At 55.3% G+C, this 19,760-nt stretch overlaps 1 protein-coding gene across 15 annotated transcripts in view; it reads right to left on the reverse strand.

The window, feature by feature from the left end:
- The window catches only part of GREB1 (growth regulating estrogen receptor binding 1), a 145,225-nt gene that overhangs the window by 36,272 nt on the left and 89,193 nt on the right, over positions 1-19,760 (reverse strand). For 12 of the 15 annotated variants that reach the window (XM_023252098.2, XM_023252095.2, XM_023252096.2 and 9 more), the window contains 11 exons: positions 19,235-19,363; positions 15,610-15,723; positions 14,979-15,122; positions 11,679-11,864; positions 9,368-9,718; positions 5,439-5,567; positions 4,607-4,726; positions 3,805-4,002; positions 2,846-3,026; positions 1,695-1,890; positions 640-776 (listed from right to left, as the gene is read on the reverse strand). In XM_023252098.2, coding sequence (XP_023107866.1) covers positions 640-776; positions 1,695-1,890; positions 2,846-3,026; positions 3,805-4,002; positions 4,607-4,726; positions 5,439-5,567; positions 9,368-9,718; positions 11,679-11,864; positions 14,979-15,122; positions 15,610-15,723; positions 19,235-19,363 — 1,885 coding nt within the window. The remainder of the gene's footprint in view (positions 1-639; positions 777-1,694; positions 1,891-2,845; positions 3,027-3,804; positions 4,003-4,606; positions 4,727-5,438; positions 5,568-9,367; positions 9,719-11,678; positions 11,865-14,978; positions 15,123-15,609; positions 15,724-19,234; positions 19,364-19,760) is intronic. The other 3 variants (XM_045054933.1, XM_045054934.1, XM_045054935.1) reach the window with 3 other exon arrangements.

Here is a 19,760-nt window from a genome sequence, read left to right on the forward strand (position 1 = left end):
GTTGCCTCGTCTCGGAAATGGCAGCATTAAAATCCACCTCAGAGGTCTGCTGTGACACGGGCTAAAAGGGCCGGCTGTAGAGTCGGGCTGATTCTGGAGGTTCACAAAACCGGCTGCAGCCCTTGCCCGACGTGTGGCCCAAGGAAGTCGCGGGGGGCCCCTCTGAGCCTCTGTTTACTTGCAAAAGGGAGATAATCATAGCAACGGCGAGAGAAGTGGCGAGGACTGGATAAGATAGTGAAACTAAGGAGCAGTGCCGAGCACACAACCAGCACTCAACAGATGATACCCAAACGACGTGAGAGATGAAGCCCCCTGGGACTGTCGCCGTCACTCCCCTTAAAACCCTTGGGTGTCTCACCTCCCACTTCCTTGGTTTCCCTGAGTCTCAAACACCCCATTCCACATTCCAACATGTTTCTGCCCATTCTCATTTCTAAAACGTTCTAGAACAATGGCACAACAGATACCACTGGCCCAACGTGCAGGGCAAGAAATAAGCCAGGGTCCCTTTCATGGAGGGACTGTCACCCAGGAAAGGAGGAAGGCGGCTCCCTCCCTGGAATTCTCTGGCTGCACGTGCTTCCACTGGCACGGGACCCCTGAGCATTTGTAGCAACTTCCAACAGAGACGTGTACCTTTTTCCTAATGCCGTGACCATGGCCTCAAAGGAGCTGTCATATCTGAGCAAAGGGAGGCTGTGTCCCGAAAGGGTGGATTCAATGAACTCTGACAGCCCGAAGTACTTCTTGTTCTCAGGATATAAGTCCACCCCCTAAAACAGAGAGGAACATCGGTCACTCAGACACTGCATTTGTGGGGACTCGGAGATTCACACGCCGCAGATGACCGGGACCAGCCTCTTGATCTAAATGGTGCTGACTCTGTTGTCCTTTGCACGATGCTTTATACGTTAACTTCTCTCCGCAGACCCAGAGCACAGAGCGTTCTCTACTGACAGGAGGGTGCATCCCTATCCGTCAACACTTTTCCATTCGTTTGACCCCAGTGCCTTTGCCAAGAAGAAAATCAGCCTCGTTCTTTAAACCCACAACTTTGTTAAGACTTTCTTTCCAACCATTTTAAGCTAGTTTTAGGGAAAGGCAAATCAACCATCTGACATTCAGCTGCTATTGAAATCAGCAGGAAAAAAAAAAAATGCATCCCCCTGATCAATTTCACTCCCACTGACAACATTCCTCCCAAACTATCATCAGAGCCTCTCAAAAGTCAGAGCGCAGCAGATAAAACTGCAAAGACACGACCTTTGCCCTCAAACAGCACCACGGTTGAGCGTGGGGGCCACAGAGCCAGGCGGACTGGGTCATTTCCTGGCTCTGCCACTATCTGGCTGCACAGTCTTTGGACGAGTGGCTCAGTCTTCTTCTCTCCATTTGCGAATCAGAAATCGTCCAAGCCCCTGCCTCGTGTAGGAGTTCATATGACAAAGCCCTCAGAACAGTGCCTCCCTACACACGTTAAAATGGGGAATCTAACTAATGTATGTTGGGAGAGTTTCTAAAGACCAGGAAGGCGTTAAAATCTAACTCTGGGTCAACTCAAAGACCCAAGAAACGGGGACCCACTTGGCCCCCAAACGACGCTAGTCAATCAGGAGTCTTACTAACCAGAATTTCTCCCACCTCAGCTGGTGTCATTGTGACCCCAGGCCCCACAGCCCGGCGGCACTCACATTGCTGTAGGAGGCGGGCCAGTGGATCTCATTGTAAGGGCTGATGAGGGTGTGCTGTGTCTGCAGAGCGTAAGGGAAGGAAGTCACGTGAAGCGTCACGATGTTGGGGGCCTCCTTCACCTCTCTGCAGTTCAGCAACCGGTCCACCAATCCCACAGCCGGGTCACTTTGGGAATAGAGATTATGAACGGCGCTACTGAGGAAGGAAAGGGGGGGAAAGCAACAGTGAGTGGAACGAAGGTACTCTGGAATTTTATGAGGATCAAGCAGTTGAATACGTGTGTAACTAGCCCCACCCCCCAAACCTGCAAGTGATCAAAGCTTCTGGCTCTGTGCATCAGGGATGCCCTGACACTCATCACTTATTAAAAACCTGGCTGGGGGAACAGTATTCATGGAGGACTGCTTTGCAGGCTACACAATCCTCCTACTCCTCGAGAGCAGTGACTCTCACCCAGGAGTGCTCCTTTGTGGCCCCATCCCACTGCGTACTTTTGTCTCCTGAAATGTTCCCCCGAGACTCCTACTGACCTGAAGCGATCCCGAGAGGATATAAAATGGCACACTCTGTATTAAATTTAAAGAACAGGACCAGGAAGGGGAAGCATTTTGGCCAAGGAGCCAAGGAGGGCAGCACAGCTCAGCCGTTCCCTGTGGGCCACGGCCTCAGCCTTCCCTTCCAGCCATCCAGCAAAACAGAGAAAACAAAGTGATTAGCCCTTTCGGTGGCAGGGAGCTACTCGGAGAAACCTACGTCCAAATGGATGTTCACAATACAGCTCTTTCTACAATGCCGGATGTACAAATGCAGGGACCCGATGTTGCATGTCCTTCATATGGGTGATCTTTGAGTTTCTGGCCAGCCCTAAGCTTCTGACTCTGTGCTAAATCAGAGCCCCCTCTGCGATCTGACCCAGGATCTCCCTTCCCTCCTCACCCAGTCAGTGACAATGTCTAAATGCACAGCCCTCGGGCCAGTCTAGATGCCCTCCAGCTCTAACGTTCTGGAACACATCCATGGCATCGGCTTACAAATGCCAAAACCCCCAAAGTCACTCATCTTTTCAAGGCTTGTACCCACAGCCCCAAGTGTCCCCCACATATTAGCATAATAAAATGTCAACCCCGCCATACGCCAAAGCCACGCTCACCTCACGAGGTCCCAGTGGGCGTGGTCGTGGATCAGGACAAAGAGCGTATGCGGATTCTGAAAGGAGTTTTGCAGAAAGGACTTAAATTTTGTCTGCGCTTCAGCATCAAGCTTCAAGACATACTGTTCAACCCTCTGCTTGGTCATGTGCTCCTTTTCCAAGCCGAGCTCCGACAAAACCCCTGTAACGTGGCAAAAAACACATCACAAGTAAAACGGGACGAGAAAAACCCTTATCACAAGCTTCTCCTTCATTCAGCGGGCGCCTGCGGGCACCTCCTATCTGGCCGGCGCTCCGGTAGGCCCTGAGGCTACAGGGATGGGCGAGACACGGGAGAGGCGGGGCAGCGGACCCCAGGCAGACCACTGTCACACGTGTCTGCAGGAGCTGGGCACAGAGGCGGGCCTGTTTCATAGCGTGGTGTGTGCACACAGCAGCCTGCCCAGGGGCCACAGCCAAGCTGGCTTCATGATGCAGGTGATCCCGGGCACGGTGTGACTAAAGGGAAGGGTAAGGTCTCCCCCCGCCGCCCCCCGCCAACCCCAGCAAAATCATCTCCCAGCCTGAATGCCACTGAGCTGCAGGTTATATAACATAAAGCTAGGACATTTAAGACATTGACTCTTCATGTATTTCGTATTTCATCCCCTTGAAAACACAGGGAGAATACATTAAGTTGAAGCAGGATATCGACACACAGGTCATTGACCTGAGCGGGACAGAGTGGAAACTCAAGTCATGGTTCTGGCTTTAATGGATTTTAAAATCTTGGGCAATTTGCCATCTCTGAGCGTCTGTTTCATGATCCATGAAATGGGGGTAATAATACTTGCCCTATCTACTTGGGAGGCAAAGACTGGTATTTCAAATCCAAATCTGAATTTAAGGGGATAAAAGCTTCTCCATGTAGCCGTTACAACGTGTCCCCTGAATGTCCCCCCCCCACCCCCCGCCGGTACCTGAATGCCAGACGTGGAACAGGGTTTGCTGATAGGTCACTTCTGAGGGTGGAATACAAATCAGAAAGTCCACCTTCTCGAAGGATCCTAAGTCCAAATTCTGGGTGCTGGAATCCGCAATTGAACACACATGGGAGAGGAGCTTCTGAGCCACGGCCAGCTGGAAAGGCCGGATGTGGTGGGGCTCCAGATTGTAACCTGGAACCAGAGCCCCCATAAAGGCGAGGTACACTCAAGAGCAGAGAGCTAGGGAGTCACGCAGGGGGCCCCTGTCTAGTGCACAAAGTGACCAAAGGGGGAAACACACCAACATTTATCCGGTGCCTGCTCTGGGCTATGTACCATTTCACACTGTCTGTAATTTAATAATAAAAGGATGAACAGCACTCAGGGAGCACAGAGGCAGTGACCTACTGTACCCGAAGGGGACAAAGACAGCATCTCAGGGAACGTGACACCGAGACTGGGCTTTGGAAGAGGCTGCAAGTTCTCTGGAAGGGAAGGAAACTATCACAGCTCTTCAGGAACTTGGGAGGAATAAACTATTTCAACAATGCACTGATAAGCTGGAAAGCAACACAGAGCAATGCACTATCTCAGGAAAAGTGCGCATTTCAGGGTAAGAGGAGACTATTGGCGTTAAAGACTACAATTAAAATTATATATTAGTCCAGTTTGATGCTAAGAAGGTGCCCTGCCTCCCGGATGTGTCTCTAACATTGCTTCCTCACAGCCCCTGGCGTCCCCTGGCCGCTGGCTCACTAGCCCGGACCCTGGCCGCTGGCTTCCTGGCGTCACTCACTTGTGCATGCCGGTGCATCCAGGGATGCTGATTTGGTGACAGAGGAGGCAGTAAGTGACGACGAAATATGGCCTTGATTTTCCTGATGAAATTTGTCCAGCAAAATGTCAATGTCCCCCTCTGCCCAAAACAGAGAGAAAAATAGAAATGGGTTTTCCATCCCAGTGAAATTCGGCAAATATCCATGCAACGTCTGCTAGGTATGTGGCGCTGTCCCGGGCCTGGGGTAATGGAAATAAAGAAGCCAGGGCCCATCCAGCCCCGGAGCCCACGGCTTGTAAGGCAGGCAAACAGTCAGAGAAAATGGCACGGTGATGTGGTAGGTGTCAGGACAGAAGGAAGAGCCAGATGCTAAAGGACAGGAGGAAGGGGTCTGAGCCCATCCTAGAGGAGGGGGGAGCAGGGACAGTTTATGGGAGGAAATGGGGTGAGGAGCCAGGCAGAGAGGGGTGAAGGGCACAGAACTCACAGCATAGAACACACGGACTGAGGCACCGCTCCAGCAATCCGGAGGGGGAGCTGGGGAGCAGCCGTGCACGGGGCCAGGGAATACAGAGGAGGCACAAGACCCTCGTGTGCCCCCCAAACCAGAAACCACAAAGCCCCCCCAACTAGGAGAGCCCACAGTCAGCGCACGAAGATGGCTGGCCAGAAACCACCACAGAAAGGGCTGTAAATGCTAATATAGACAACGGAGGGTACGGCCTGAACATCCAAATCCAGGCCAGCCTCGGCAGGTCCCAGGGAACACCCTCCGAGAGGACTTCACCTCTGAGTCTTTGTTTCTGCCCTTCCCGCTCGTGAATTTACACTGGTCTCCCCACGGGCTTACCTGGACAGAGGGTGCTGAAAAACGCCCCCAACAAGTCCACCTTCCCGGTAACCAGCTCATAATTGACTTCTTTCTGGTACTCCGCTGGGGTGAGGAGGCTCTCAGAAAGAATTCGGGCTTGGTATTTTCCTGGAAAACAAACAACTCTCACTGGGCCCCTCCACTTAGAATTAGCACGTGAGCCCAGGGACGACAGTCTGTCTCCTCTCTCTCCCGCAAGCCCGTCACCATGCCTGGTCACGAGCAGGTGTTCATGTTGGTTAAACGAATAAATGGTGTAAAGCATCTTGGCCCAGATTAACAGGATAACAAGAGGGGAAACCCAGAACACTGGCCTCGGAACCTCTCTTCCCACTTAGTAGCCATGTAACCTGAGATACTTAACCGTTCTGGCCCCGTTTGGCCTCCTGAAACACAGGAATGACAGCACTTCAGGACTGTCCTGAGGACTGTAAACCAGGCACTGTTTATAAAAATGTTAGTCCATCCGTGAGGCACAATAGGCCACCAGGTTTATTTCTGAGAGTGCTACTCAAATCACATAAGTAATTTATTTAAAAAAAAAAACAGAGAATGAATTTAGGATCAAGAATGCTTATGGATAACTGGGGCAGTGCATAGCAACAATATATACTTTTTAAGTAAATAAAAAGATATGAAAACTTCAGGCTTAAAACAAGTAACACCTGTGGAATTTTTTTTAAACAGTTTAAAAAATAGGAGTATAGTGATTGGCCAAAAATTATTCTGAAATTGACAAACTGACCCACGAAGATCTATGAATACCATACAACAGTGTTAAGAGGGATGTTTTTTTTTTATTTTTTTGAACGTTTATGTATTTTTGAGACAGAGAGAGAGGAAGAGCACAAGTGGGGGAGGGGCAGAGAGACAGGCGGACACAGAATCCGAAGCAGGCTCCAGGCTCCGAGCAGTCAGCAGAGTTCGATGCGGGGCTCGAACCCACAAATCATGAGATCATGACCTGAGTTGAAGTCGGACGTTTAACCAACTGAGCCACTCAGGCACCCCGAGAGTGATGTTTTAAATCCTAATAGTCCCATTTAAGTTGAGAAATCTGTTTGTATTCATGAGTTGTTCTTTCTTTTTTTTTTTCAAAGAGAAATTTGAAGCCAGAAGGATTCTTTTATTTTTAGTGTTTATTTATTTTGAGAGAGAGTGAGTGCAAGCCAGGTAGGAACAGAGAGAGAAGGACAGAGAGAATCTCAAGCAGGCTCCACACTGTCAGCACAGAGCCTGATGTAGGGCTCAACTCATGAAGAGTGAGATCATGACCTGGGCCCAGACCAAGAGTCAGTCGCTTAACCGACTGAGACACCCAGGCGCCCCTGTATTCATGACACTTCAATCATGCTGACTACCCCTTAATCTCCTTCAATTTCCTAAGAAAATGCTAGACTTAGGAATTCTGTGTTCTTCTTAACTAACAGGACGAAGCTGGGAAATAATTAGCCATTGCTATTGCTCTGGGAGAGGAACTAATGAGGTCACTGCATTAATGTGCACAAAGATCAGCCTGGCACATAAAAGTTGCTTGACACACCCGTTCTCCTCCAGGGAGCTGTCCCCTGCTTCCATTCATTCACCTGCAACCAGGGGCGTGCCCTGGGCGTGGTCACCACTGATAACTCCGCCCCTCTGCCTCCTGCAACGAGGGGCGTGCCCTAGGCGTGGTCACCACTGACAACTCCGCCCCTCTGCATCCTGCAAGGAGGGGCTTGCCCTGGGCGTGGTCACCACTGATAACCCCGCCCCTCTGCACCCTCCACTCCCTGCAGCCTGCTCCCCAGCCACCTCTGACACTCCAAAAACTCCCCCGCTCTTCAAATCCATAGAGCCTCCCAGACGTGCTCCTGCTTTCTCTTCTTGTCCCCCTCCCTTGAGGGAGAGCCCACGTCCAGCAATACTCAGTCCCAACGTCCCTCCCCACAGCCGTGCTCCACCCTCTGTATCAAACCCCCTTCCTGCTCCGAGTCTTTACGGAGCTGCGAGATGTGTCTGGAGAAAAGACCACGGTCATGCCCACTTGGCTCCTGTAAACCCACTGTGCGCAGCAGCCCCGGCCCTGTCTCCTGCTGGAGGACACAGCGACCACCTGTGACGCATCCCAGGGCCCCGCCACCTGTCCACCTGTGACGCATCCTTCCCACTGCCAAACATACACCGCGTGACTCAGAACCACCACAAAAACCTGATCCCGTTCCGCCTCCAATTATTATCTCTGTTCTCTATTCCTTGTAAGGCAAAATTTCTCAAAACGGTTGTCTCCCTTTGCTTCTTTGCTCATCATCTCTTGAGCCCAATCCAATGGCGCCCTCATCCACCAGCACCGCTATGTCCGCGTCACTGATGGCCATGCCGCGGACAGAGGGAGGAGCCCGTTCGGACTCAAACAGGAGCACTTGGCCCAGTCGCTGCCTCTCCCTTCTTGAAGCACGCCTCCCCCCCCCCCCCCCAACCTCCACCCCTCGGCCTCTGGGACATTCTCTCCTTCCACTCTCAGGTCTGCTTCTCCATTTCCTCCCCTCACGGGACCGGACCTCAGACAGCCCTCGCTCCGCACTCACCGGATGGGTCCTGGCATCACCTCTGGGCTCTCAGGCCCCCAATGTGCTGACTACCCCTTAATCTCTGTCCTGAACTTTGGACTTTCTACCCAGCTGCCCACCCACGCAGCCACCGCGACATCTGAAGCATGGGCCGGGCTGGTGCAGGAGAACTTGACATTCCAGCACGACCTCCCTGCCACCCCTTCCCTCCACGAGGACAATTTCAATTTTTCTTTATTTTCTTTATTTTTTTTAATTATTTTTTTTCAACGTTTTTTATTTATTTTTGGGACAGAGAGAGACAGAGCATGAACGGGGGAGGGGCAGAGAGAGAGGGAGACACAGAATCGGAAACAGGCTCCAGGCTCCGAGCCATCAGCCCAGAGCCCGACGCAGGGCTCGAACTCACGGACCGCGAGATCGTGACCTGGCTGAAGTCGGACGACAAAACAAAAGCCAGGTCACAGCCCTTCTGTGGTCAAAATCGCACAACGGTCTCTCAATTCACACAGGGAACAATCCAAAGCTCTGATAAGGCCGTCAGGGCCCCCACACAACGCCCTAGTCCCGTCCTCTGCCCTGGCCTCCTGCTTACTAGCAACATGCCAGGCACGGCCTGTGGCCACGTGGTCCTGGGGGGGCCCCCCCGCAGCTGTCCCCAGAGGCAACATCGACCGCTGCCTCATTTCTCTCAGGCCCTCGCTCTTAACATCCCCTCTTTAGATAGGTTCTCCTGACCCCTCTTAATAACCAGCTCCCCAAATGGGATCCTCCGACCCCGGGCCCCTCCACCTGTCCACCTGTCACTTTCTGCACTGGCTTTGGTGTCTGCCTCCCACACCAGAATGTGTGCTCCAGGCGAGCAGGGACCTCGTTACCTTCCTTCCTGAATCTCCGGTCCCTACAACCCTGGCTGCACACAGTAAGACTTCAATAAATGTTTTTATACTGTATTAGTTCACTGACGCACGAGTCCACATAGACAATGAGATCGCTGGGGTTTTTGTTCTCCATTAGCTAGCTGAAGGAAGTGAGGGCCAGAGTCGTTAAGGGACCAATCACATCATCAGGTGCATGGACCCAGGCCTTCCACCCGGTCTAACTCCAGAGTTGCCCAGCCTCTCTAGGGTTTGGCAAGGTGGAATGCTCACCTTCCTCTCGGAAGAGGAAAGAATTTTAACTCAGCACGCCAGCCGGGGCACGAGCGGCGCACATCGAGGGGGCTGCTGAGCACTAACCAACCGCTGCTACAGACCCTGGGCCACGAGAGGCAAAAGGCGCGGATCTGCAAAGGAAGGGAGCCGGGAAACAGACGCAGCTGCTTTTCCCGCTGGCCCCCATCTCAGGCGCAGGGCTCACCCGTGACGGCGACGCAGGAGTCGATGGCGGGGCTGCGGCACGCGCGGACGATCACCACATAGTTGGTCTTGGCGAGCTTGCCCTCGATGAGCAGCCGGAACATCTCGGAGAGGCCCTCGGCCAGGGAGTAGGTGCACTCGATGATGTGCACGCTGTCGTTGCAGGAGCTGGCGGCCAGGCCGGCGAGCCAGGGCAGCTGGGCCGAGGTGACGGGGGCCACGGCGCTGGGCGCGGGCGGGCAGGGCTGCGGCTGCGCCTGCTGGTACTGCCGGATCTCGGTCAGGTGCGATTCGCGCCACGAGCGCAGGAAGATCTGCTCCAGGTCCTCCATCAGGGGCACCTGGTCCGCTGCTGGCAACGACAAGACGGCAGGAGAGGCTTGGGCGCCGGCCCCCGGGTCCCCACCGCGAACGCAGGGGGCGATCCTGGGGAGCCGCGCGCAAGCAAACGCGAAAGTAACACAGTCCGCGTCACCAATGCCAGATCGTCTCAGGGACCGCGGGGAGGTACAGGGAGGGCAGCCGCGCGGCCAGAAGCTCCCCAGCCTAGCGGGGCCACAGCTCTTTCTGCCTGTTCCTCGGTCTGGGTTTCACGCGCGGGTGTTAAATAGCAGCAAGGACTGCGAGCCTACGACTCCGGGGCTCCTCCTCTTTCCCTGCCTTCTCGCAGTAACCACGCACATCACGCTGTCTGCGGTCCGCGCCCAGCACGGTCCCTGGCCACGCAAAGTCCCTTCCTACGAGGCTCTACCGTTTACTCAGCGGTGTCTCCACTGTCGATCTTTTCTTTGCTGCCACGTAGCCACCTCTGCAAGCGCTTTCACAGTACACGTCTTTATGCGTAGAACCTAGCTTCCCGGCGTCTCGAATCTGGGCTTCCAGGGCCAACCTGTACACATCGTCAGACTGTGTCCCGAGGGCCTACGTGCGTCCACCTACCGGCGACTTTAATGTCACGTGTGACACTGGTTTTACTGCACCCTTAGCCCCACTGGATACCCACGCTTGCGTCACCAATTCGAGAGATACATTACTTGATTTGTTGGTCTGACGCCTAGGAGACTGAATACCGTCAGCCTTTCTTTCCTAGACGTTTTCTGGCGTATTTGTCCAAATCTTATATCTGGGGGAGTTGGAGGAAGCGTCACCACACTTGGACTCGGAAGGCGCGCTCCCTTCCGGTTCCACCCGGCGCCAGCACGGATCCAGAGCTATCTTACGATACGGGTTTCTGATCTGAAACACGGGACCACAATACACACGCACGAGGCTACGCCAAGGTTTGATCAGATTAGCCGTTAGGCCTCCCATCTTTGAAATCTTTCCCCTTGAGCCCACGCCCCCCTCTGGAATCACCATCACCAGCTCTTGGGAGAGCTGTCTACGCTCCCTGCACTTGCCTCCTGTCTCCAATCCACCGCAGCACGGCTTTTGTCCCCCACACTCCTTGGACGCACCCATCACCGAGGGTGCCTGTCACTCCCATGTGCCCAAACCCAATGGCCAATCATCAGCCTTCACTCTGCTCTTGGCTTCACTGACTCAGGCGACTGGTCCCTCTCCTGAAATGCTTTCACGGGATTCTGCGTCCCTGTTTACCTGTTCCTTCAACACAGTCGAGGGCCAACTACAGTGCAGGTGCTGTTGGACACGCAGATGTGAACTAAATCAACGTTCCTGGTCTCACGGACCCTACATCCTAACCGGGTAGAGGCACGGAAAGCGAGCAAATACTGGTGCTCTAAAGGCAAGATATGGAGGAGAGAGACTCCCAGGGGCCTGCGGAGGGGGCACTGTCTTAGATATGGTGATAAGGTTCTCCCTGAGTTGACACAGGAACCAAAACTCGGAGGATGGGTCCTGGGCAGGGGTGTTTCTCGGGGGTAGACGGGTCTGCCGCGGGGCACGGCAGGGGTGGAGCGGAAGCGGAGGTGGGAGGAGGCCTGGTCACCTGGGCCCTGGAACCGGTATGGGTTGAGTGTGTGATAGGAGACCCCGGGGGGCTCCAGCAGAGAACAGATACGATGAGATTCACAATCGTTAACAGCTGTGCAGAATGGGGGGCAGAGCCGCACCCTGGCAAGGGAGGGGTGTGGCGGAGGAGGGTGGGGGACGCCGCATCTGGGACGAAGCAGGGCTTTCCGGTGGATGGGATGTGGGTGGTGAGAAAGGATGGTCCCCGGCACTTCCTGTCCGCCAGCCAGCGTGGCTTCTCAAGGGCTCCAAGTGACGGGCAGGGATCCGGGCTGACACGCCGCCTCGGGCCGCGACCGCTGCACCAATGGGCCCCACGCGGCGGGAGGGAGGCTCACCCAGCTGGACGAGATAGTAGACGGTCAGTAGGAGCTGCACCTCCTCGGAGATGGGCTGTATCGCCGAGGCCCCGTAGTGCTCATACGCCCGGGAGATGGACTGAGAGTTCTGGTAGCACGTGTACAGGAGGGGGCTCACGACGACGTCACTCAGGTTCCCGCAGAGGTAAGGGAAGTTCCCGTGGCCTGCGGAGGAAGCAACCACGTCCGCTTGGCGGCTGGCGTGGGGCACACGTGGCCCCCACAAGCACGCACGTCGAAGGCGAGGGAGCCGAAGCGGGCAGGCGAGAGGCCCCTGGGCTGACTCACACGTCCCTCTTCGGGGAGAGGGAGAGGGAGGAGGGAGGAGGGAGAGAGGGAGGAGGGAGAGAGGGAGGAGGGAGAGAGGGAGGAGGGAGAGAGGGGGAGGGGGGAGGGGGAGGGGGGAGGGAGGGGATCGCAGATTTCCCACCCTTGCTGAGCTAGTGCACCTGCTCTGAATACTGACCAGGGCCCCAGTGTCTGCCTGTTCGTCGTGTCCAACCCTTGTGGTTCACAGGTGAGCTCGCTGAGGCCCAGAGAGACGCGCCCAAAGCCGAACAGGCGCCCCACTGACTACAGAACGCCTCTTGTGAGCACTCTGCCACCCCCACCCCGCCAGCCAGCCTGCCCCTCCCCGACTCCTCCGTGCTGGCTTCTGTTTCCCATCCTCCCAGGACTCTCTGGCAGGCTGAGTGAGGAAAACGAGTCACTGCGCAGACCGGGGGCTCCAGATACTGACGGAACCCGACCAATGTTTTAGCACACGTTAGGAGACCAATTCTGACGAGAACCCTCAGCGTCAGAAGAGCCTGGCTGGACTGATTCTCCTCCGCGCTGGGCATCAGCTGTGTGGCCCTGCGCAGGAAGTAGGACTTCTCTAAGTCTCAGTCTCCACATCTGTAAAATGGGTTGAAGACACGCAGCCCCCATGGGGCTGCCGAGATAACTGGATGGGCCAGATGCACGTGCGCCGTCCTGTGCTTGGTCTGAACTCATTCACCAAACACACACTCACTGAATGCCCACTGTGTGCTACGTGCATGTGGCATCATGCTTGGCTCTGGGGAAATCTGACGCCCGAGACAGTTCACATCCTCACACAACTGCGTCTCAAACCTGAGGGTGCATGAAGGTCCCCCGGGCCCCTTCTGGGCCTTCCCGCACAGCTTCTGATTTGGAAAAGGGGCCTGATTCTGATTCCAGGATGGGCCTGGTTATTCACCTCTCCAACAGGTCCTGGATGATGCTGGACCTGCTGGACCAAGGACCACAGTTGGGGTGCCACGGCTTGTGAGCATTATGGCTTAAACGGCGTTGGGGCCCAGGAGAAAGAAACTAAGGCAGCCTCGTGGAGAAGGCACATGGGTTTGGGTCCTAAGGCACAGGTGGGGTTTGGGCATGAGGTGGGCTGGGGGCGGGAAGACCCAGGACAGCAGGCATGTTACAAAGAGTGCGTGGCTGGGGCGCCTGGGTGGCTCTGTCGGTAAAGCGTCTGACTTCCGCTTGGGTCATGATCTCACGGTTTGTCGGTTCCAGCCCCGCGTCGGGCTCTGTGCTGACAGCTCGGAGCCTGGAGCCTGTCTTTGGATTCTGTGTCTCCCCCCTCTCTCTGCCCCTGCCCTGCTTGTGCTCTGTCTCCATCTCTCAATAATAAATAAATGTTTAAAAAAAAAAAAAACACAAAGAGTGCGTGGCTTAAACCGCGCAGAAAGTGCAGTGACCTTGAGGAATAAGGAGGATGGTCTATAGCTGAGGTCGTCAGAGGCGGGTCTGCCGGACCCTCACCCCGACTCCTCTGAGGCCCCTGGCTCGGGGGAGGCACAGATGCCACCCTGCCTGTAGTGGTGCCACCGTGCTCTGTCTTCTCATCCCCGCGTTCTCGCAGCGCCTCACAGACACGTAATGACCGTGCACAGGTTACATGTAACACTGTTGCACGTTGACCTTCTTCTCAATTAGCCAAGAGGGCCCGATGGGATTACCGGCCGTGACTCATGCTCAGTTCAAACCCAGATCTGCACCCCTCTTCCTAAAGACCCTGTCCATTTTTTTTTTTAGGAAAAAAAAGCAGTGCCTCTCTTATTTCTTAATTACCGGTAAGATACCTCCCACTTGCCTACGACCCTCTCTCCTCTGTGCCTCCAAACACGATGCTAGATGCTGTACCAGCTTCTTTAGGAAGGAGGCGCACGTGCGTGTGTGTGTGTTATCACACGGCCCCGGCGACCGTCCTCATCACGCGAGTCCCGCCAGACCTTCACATTTCAACCTCTCCTGCTTCACTAGAAGGGGATTTCTTTACTTGCGGCAAGTCTGCCCCCACGGGGCCTATGTTAACCTACTGTCACAAAACAGATCGAGTCTAGTTTCCTGCTTCCATGTGGCGACCGTGGCCGTCTCGCCCAAAGTCAGAATTGCATAGTCAAAATGTACTAGTGGCAGAGGATGACACAGGACAATCCACCGGACCAGGGGTCCCGGGAGCAAGGGGCTGACTGATCTGTCTCCATTCCCTGGTGCTTTGTACTGGACCTGTCATTATGGCACGAATGAGTGAATGAATGAGCGAGCTAGTGAATGAGCGAGTGAATGAATGAATGAGTGAATGAGCAAGTGAATGAGTGTGTGAACGAGCAAGTGAATGAGTGATCGAGTGAATTCGTAAGTGAATGAGTGAGCGAAAGAGTAAGCAAATGAATGAATGAGCAAATGAATGAGCCAATGAGTCAATGAGTGAATGAGCAAGTGAACGAGTGAGTGAATAGGTGAGCAAGTGAATTAGTAAGTGAATGAGTGAACGAGTGAGTGAGCAAATGAGTGAATGAGCAAGTGAACGAGCGAGTGAATGAGTGAGCGAGTGAATTAGTAAGCGAATGAGTGAGCGAGTGAGCGAATGAGTGAATGAGCAAGTGAGCGAATGAGTGAATGAGCATGTGAATGAGTGAGCGAGTGAATTAGTGAATGAGTGAGTGAGCAAATGAGTAAGCGAATGAGTGAATGAGCGAGTGAATGAGCGAGCAAGCGTGAGCGAGTGAATGAACAGATGCATATCACAGAACAGAATCGTTCCACTTGGGCTTGTCGTGGAAAGCTGTGAAAAGCCCTAGAACTCTTGGCATCTGACCAGGGGCAACACCAGTGACTGGTCTGCTTAGTTCCTCCGTTGCCCTGGAAAGGGTCTGAGAGTTTTCTCAGGGGGACACCCTTGGAGTCAGCCTGTCCCTTGTTCAACCCTTCAGGCTCTCCGACCTCCACCACCTGTCCCACTGCTGTACTTGCCTTTAAATATCACCGGCTTGGCCTTGCATATTTTCAGCAAGTTGTCAGGGACGGACACTGGTTCTCCAGAGGCCACAACGGGGAAGGTGACCGACGCTGGTCCCACCGAGCCAACCTGGGGCACGCAGGACATGCCTGCGCTCTCTAGGGACAGGCCAGGAGAGTTAGGAAGACAGGCCAAACAAACCACCCACCTCTGGCAGACCTGACGTCAGGCCGGCCTGCGAATCTGCTACAATCTGACCCTCACCCCTACTTGTGGGAGCCCCCAAGTCTTGGAATCACAGACTCCTGAGGTCAAAGCATCTTCAGAGTCGCTTGATCCAATCTTCTCCACCAAGCAACCCAGTCCCCTCCTCTTCAGTCTCCCTGCCACGTGACAGGCAAGCCCCTTTTAAATTCCTTTAGGGTCAGGGAACAAGCTCACTGTCATACAGGAAGCCTGGGCTTGGTTGAGCAGCCCCACCGTACGAGAAAGAGACCCTCTGTTATACCCAAGTCTGCCCCCCAGAACATCCTCGCCACTTCACATGGAAGCACACGCACGTGCACACACGCCCACGCCCCACCAGCAGCAGCACCACCACGGGTCCCCGAGTCTCGGGTTTCCGGCAACGTTGCCGTCACTTACCGTACTTAGCTCTGTTCCCACCACCCTGGGCGTAGCCGGCGTCTGTCGCTGATGGAGATTCTGGGGACCACCCTTTGTGGCGTTTTTTCGGGGGCCCAGAGTTTGATAAGATACCTAGACAACATTCAGAGTACGGATTAGGCTTTCGCTAAGGATGAGCTTCCAAACACTCCCCCTGCTCTGGAGAGCACGTATTTGTTATTTTTTAGAAAATCAGAGCCTTACGACGGTCGTTAGCTGTTTAGGGAAGCGTCCAGGCATGAGGAAATACCCTGTCCATTTCCGTGAACGTTTCGTTCCAAACCGCGCAAGTGCCTCGGCCTGATCTCTGAGCCCTTAGCACACCCTCACCTTTAACATGGGGTCACAAGCCCTGCCGTTAAAGGTGGTCTCATGAAGACTAAAGAGAAATGTAGCGAAAGCACAGCCTTGGGGCCCACTGGCCGGCAGCCCCCAAGATCACATCCTCCTTCGCCTCCTCCTCTAAACTGCCCCGTGAACGCCCGTGTGCTTCTGGGATAAGCCACGGTCACGTTCGACCGACCACCACACAGTTTCACCACCTGGGGGCAGGACCGCGCTACCGGTGTTCCTCTCCCACCCCAGCCTTGACCACTAACTTCAGACCAAAGAAGTCTGGTCTGGAACAGGCCAGCTTCTGGAACAGAGGCTGGTACCTGCTGTTGTTAACGAGTCATCCCCGCCCACTCTAGATAACAGCATGTGCGGGACTCACGCTCTGCTCCTGGGTTAGTCAAAATATCCAGAGTTGGTTACCACATTCGTTTGAGCACTCCGACTCAAAATCTCCCCTACGTTTAGAAGTACACACTCAGCTGTGGCTGCACATTAAACACCCCTGGGAAACCTTTAAAGCTCTCCGTGCCTGGACGCAAGCCCATCCCAGGTAAAGCGGAACCCCGCGTCTGGGGGAGCCCCGGGCACCGTGGCGACTCCAAGCTCCCTGGCGACCCTAACTCACAACCAGGGTTGAAAACCACGGTGTAGGGCAAGGTTCCTACAAATCTGGCCTGAGGAGCTGGGCAGAAGCAGTAGGGCCCTGCTGAACCCATGAGCTCCCGGCCCCCCCCCGACCTACAGAACCAGACTTCTGGAAACAAGAATGAGAAAATGCCACCGTTCGTGGGCACCCTGGTTTTGCTCAAGCGCCCTGCAGGGTCTTGCTCCAGAGTCTCTTAAAGGTGGTAAAATTATGCTTGACTCCGCCTTAGACGGATCAAAAATGAACAAAGGGAACAAAAAGTGAAGACAGAAAACAGGTGGCTCACACAGAGCTTTCCAGCCGGCGGGCTCCTTAGACACGCCTCCTCCCGGCAACACCTGAGGCAGCTACTATAACCGCTGTTCCGTTTATCTTCTATTACCTTCTGCCCACACATCTGTTCTCAGGTGCGGACAGAGGCGCCCCACAGAGACCAAGACGCCTCTGAAAACCACACTCAGCTACCGTAGAGGGGCCAGGCCTCGATACTAAGGATGGAGGGTCTACAGATGTCCTCCCCCTTTGGGACACAAGCCCTCACCGCTCTGCTGGACCCAGCTCGACTCTCCCAAAGTGACATCACTGGGAGTCGTCCCTGGGGGTGCCAATGTGGACCAGCCCTCGCGGTGCCTCCTGGTATCGGGGTGGGGGGCACCCCTTGGCATTTTGGGTGAGCGAGTTTTTATTACGTAGACTTCCATGTCACTCCAGGACACGTAGCACCCAGACCCCCCTGTGTGGACCAAGCCAGGATCCTGGGCACTTGCTAACGCCTCCCCCGCCCCACCGCCCCCGCGAGGGGGCAGGACTTTTCCATTCAGGACCACTGAGCTACAGCCCTCGAGCCGGAATTCAACACCTCTTGTCGTTTTAGGAGCAGTTGATTAACATGGGCTTCCTCTCTCCCCAGAGCGGGCGGGAAGGCACAGGACCTCTGACATTTCAGCTGCGCCGTCTCAGTCTGTGAAGGTGTCCCGGGTGGCCAGGTGCCGAGGCCCCAAGATGGGAAGGACGCTGGCCCTGCTCTCAGGACCTTCGGTACCTGACGGACATGGATGGCCATGGAACTGAGACCAGGCAAGGTACCCCGCTGCAGGAGGAGGGGACAGCTGAGCTAAGCCCTGAAAGGCAGGTTTAGCGGCAGTCAGGACTCAGTGCCTGACCAGGGGGTGAGGACAGGAAGGGGAGGGGACTCCTGGAGCGTGGCGGTCTCAAACAGTGGGGAATGAATAAGGTTCCTCAGGTTGGTTGGGGCCAGATTCCAGAAGGGCTCAAGGGCTGCCAGGGACTAGGGGCATCCTACTTCCCACACGGCTCCTCGTTCACCGCGGAGTGGGGCCCCCGTGCCCTGCTGCCCGGGCAAAGGCTGGACGTATACAGGCCTCCACGCAGGCCGGGCAGGTGCCACAGTGCAAGGCTGCTATCACCATCCCAGAGGCCCGGTCGTTGGCCACGGGGCCACCCTAAATTCAGCACCTTGTCAAGAAACACCAGTCACAGCCCGGAGCGGCTAGAGGAGGGACAGAGGCTGGACCTCAGATTCCATGCTGGTTAGGACTGGGGAGTCTCAGGTCCAATTCAGAAAAGACACTGGTCCTTCCACCAGGGAGGGGACACTGGTCCTCTACCAGGGATGTCCTCTGCCGGCCATGTAACAGAAGCAGGGAAGCCTGGCCTCTAGGCCTGGGCTGCCTCTCTGGGCCTCACTTCCCTTCTCTACCAAACAGAATGTGGGAGCAGAGAGTTACTACGGGCTCTTCCAGTTGGACAGTCTTGGATGCCAAAATCCACTCAGCTGCGTGCAGGGAGGACGGGGAGAGAGGTAACCCTGGCTTACTAAATGGCTCCTGAGAGCCCAGAGGGGCGAGCACTGAGCTCGGAGTCAGAGACTCCACGGCCTCTACTCTAGCAGAAGGTCTGTGTAACCCCTTCGTGCACCTCTTCATCCTCTTCTGAGCTTCCTCCCTCACCGCCTCTCACGCTTCCCCAGCTCTAAGGTGCAGCTCGACTGTCACCTCCTCCAGGAAGTCCTCCCTGCAAAGGAGCTCAGCGATGATGCCGAGGGGGGCATGGTCACTCAGTGAGCTGCCAGAGGTGTCTGAATCTCCGTACAGCGCCTCACCTGACCCTCTCAGCTGCCCTGAATGCAGAATTCTGATCTCCAGATGAGGGAACAATTTAGCCAGAAGGCTTGTCCAAGATCCCCCTGACCAATAAGAGACAGAGTTGAGTTTCGAGTTCGTATTTATCTGATTTTAGAGCCCATGTTTTTCCCATGACACCACACTGCCCCCTATTTCTCCAGGACTTCACAGCCCTCCTGACGTGTAGCCCACAAGACTGGCCGCCCACCTCACAAGGGGCTCCCACTGCTTCTTGCCATATACCCACCACCCAAGTCGGTGGACGAAGCCACGGCCCCACCCACACCAGGGCCTGGGCACAGCCCCACGGACCCGGGAGGCACCTGCCAGCCCGTCCTGACTCTCTCTCCATGCCACACCCACTCCGTGAGGCTCAGTGGCCCCAGCACGGTGGCGCCCACAACCCCCACAACAGCCTGGCCTAGAAAAAAGCAAGACACCCCCCCCCCCCCCCCCCCGCCAGGACAGGCGATGCTACCTAATGCCGAGGGCCGTGGCATGGCCGATAGGTCGTTCTTCACCAGCTGTTGGTGCTTCGGAGAATCTTTGCCATTGAAAACAGCTGGACCCACGGCCGTAGCAAGTGAGGGGTGCTCAGAGGCTGGTCCTGGCAGCAGAGAGAGAGAAAAGGGGAAGCACAGAGTGAGTTCATAGGAGCCCCGCTTAGCAGGAAATTACTTCTCTTCCATTTTTACCAACTAGCCGACAAGTGGTTCTGCCCACTGAGGACACACACCCATGCACGCACACCCATGCACACACACTCCTGCTCCAGAGAGCGCACAGCCCGGGTCAGTGAAGGACCAGGGAGACAGGAGTGGCCAGTGGGGCCCCTGCATCCCAGGAGTGCACCCGAGGCTGATCCGCCTCCCTTCTCCCACACCCTCACCCCCCAGGCTCTGGTTTGCACCAAACACGCTCAAGACAGTTGTAGGGCACGCAGTCACCCAGGGCCCTGGGGCTCCCCAGGTCTGAGGATAATGCCGGGGGAAATTACGGGTTCT

The sequence above is a fragment of the Felis catus genome, chromosome A3 (genome assembly GCF_018350175.1).
Source record: "Felis catus isolate Fca126 chromosome A3, F.catus_Fca126_mat1.0, whole genome shotgun sequence".
Lineage (NCBI taxonomy): Eukaryota > Metazoa > Chordata > Mammalia > Carnivora > Felidae > Felis > Felis catus.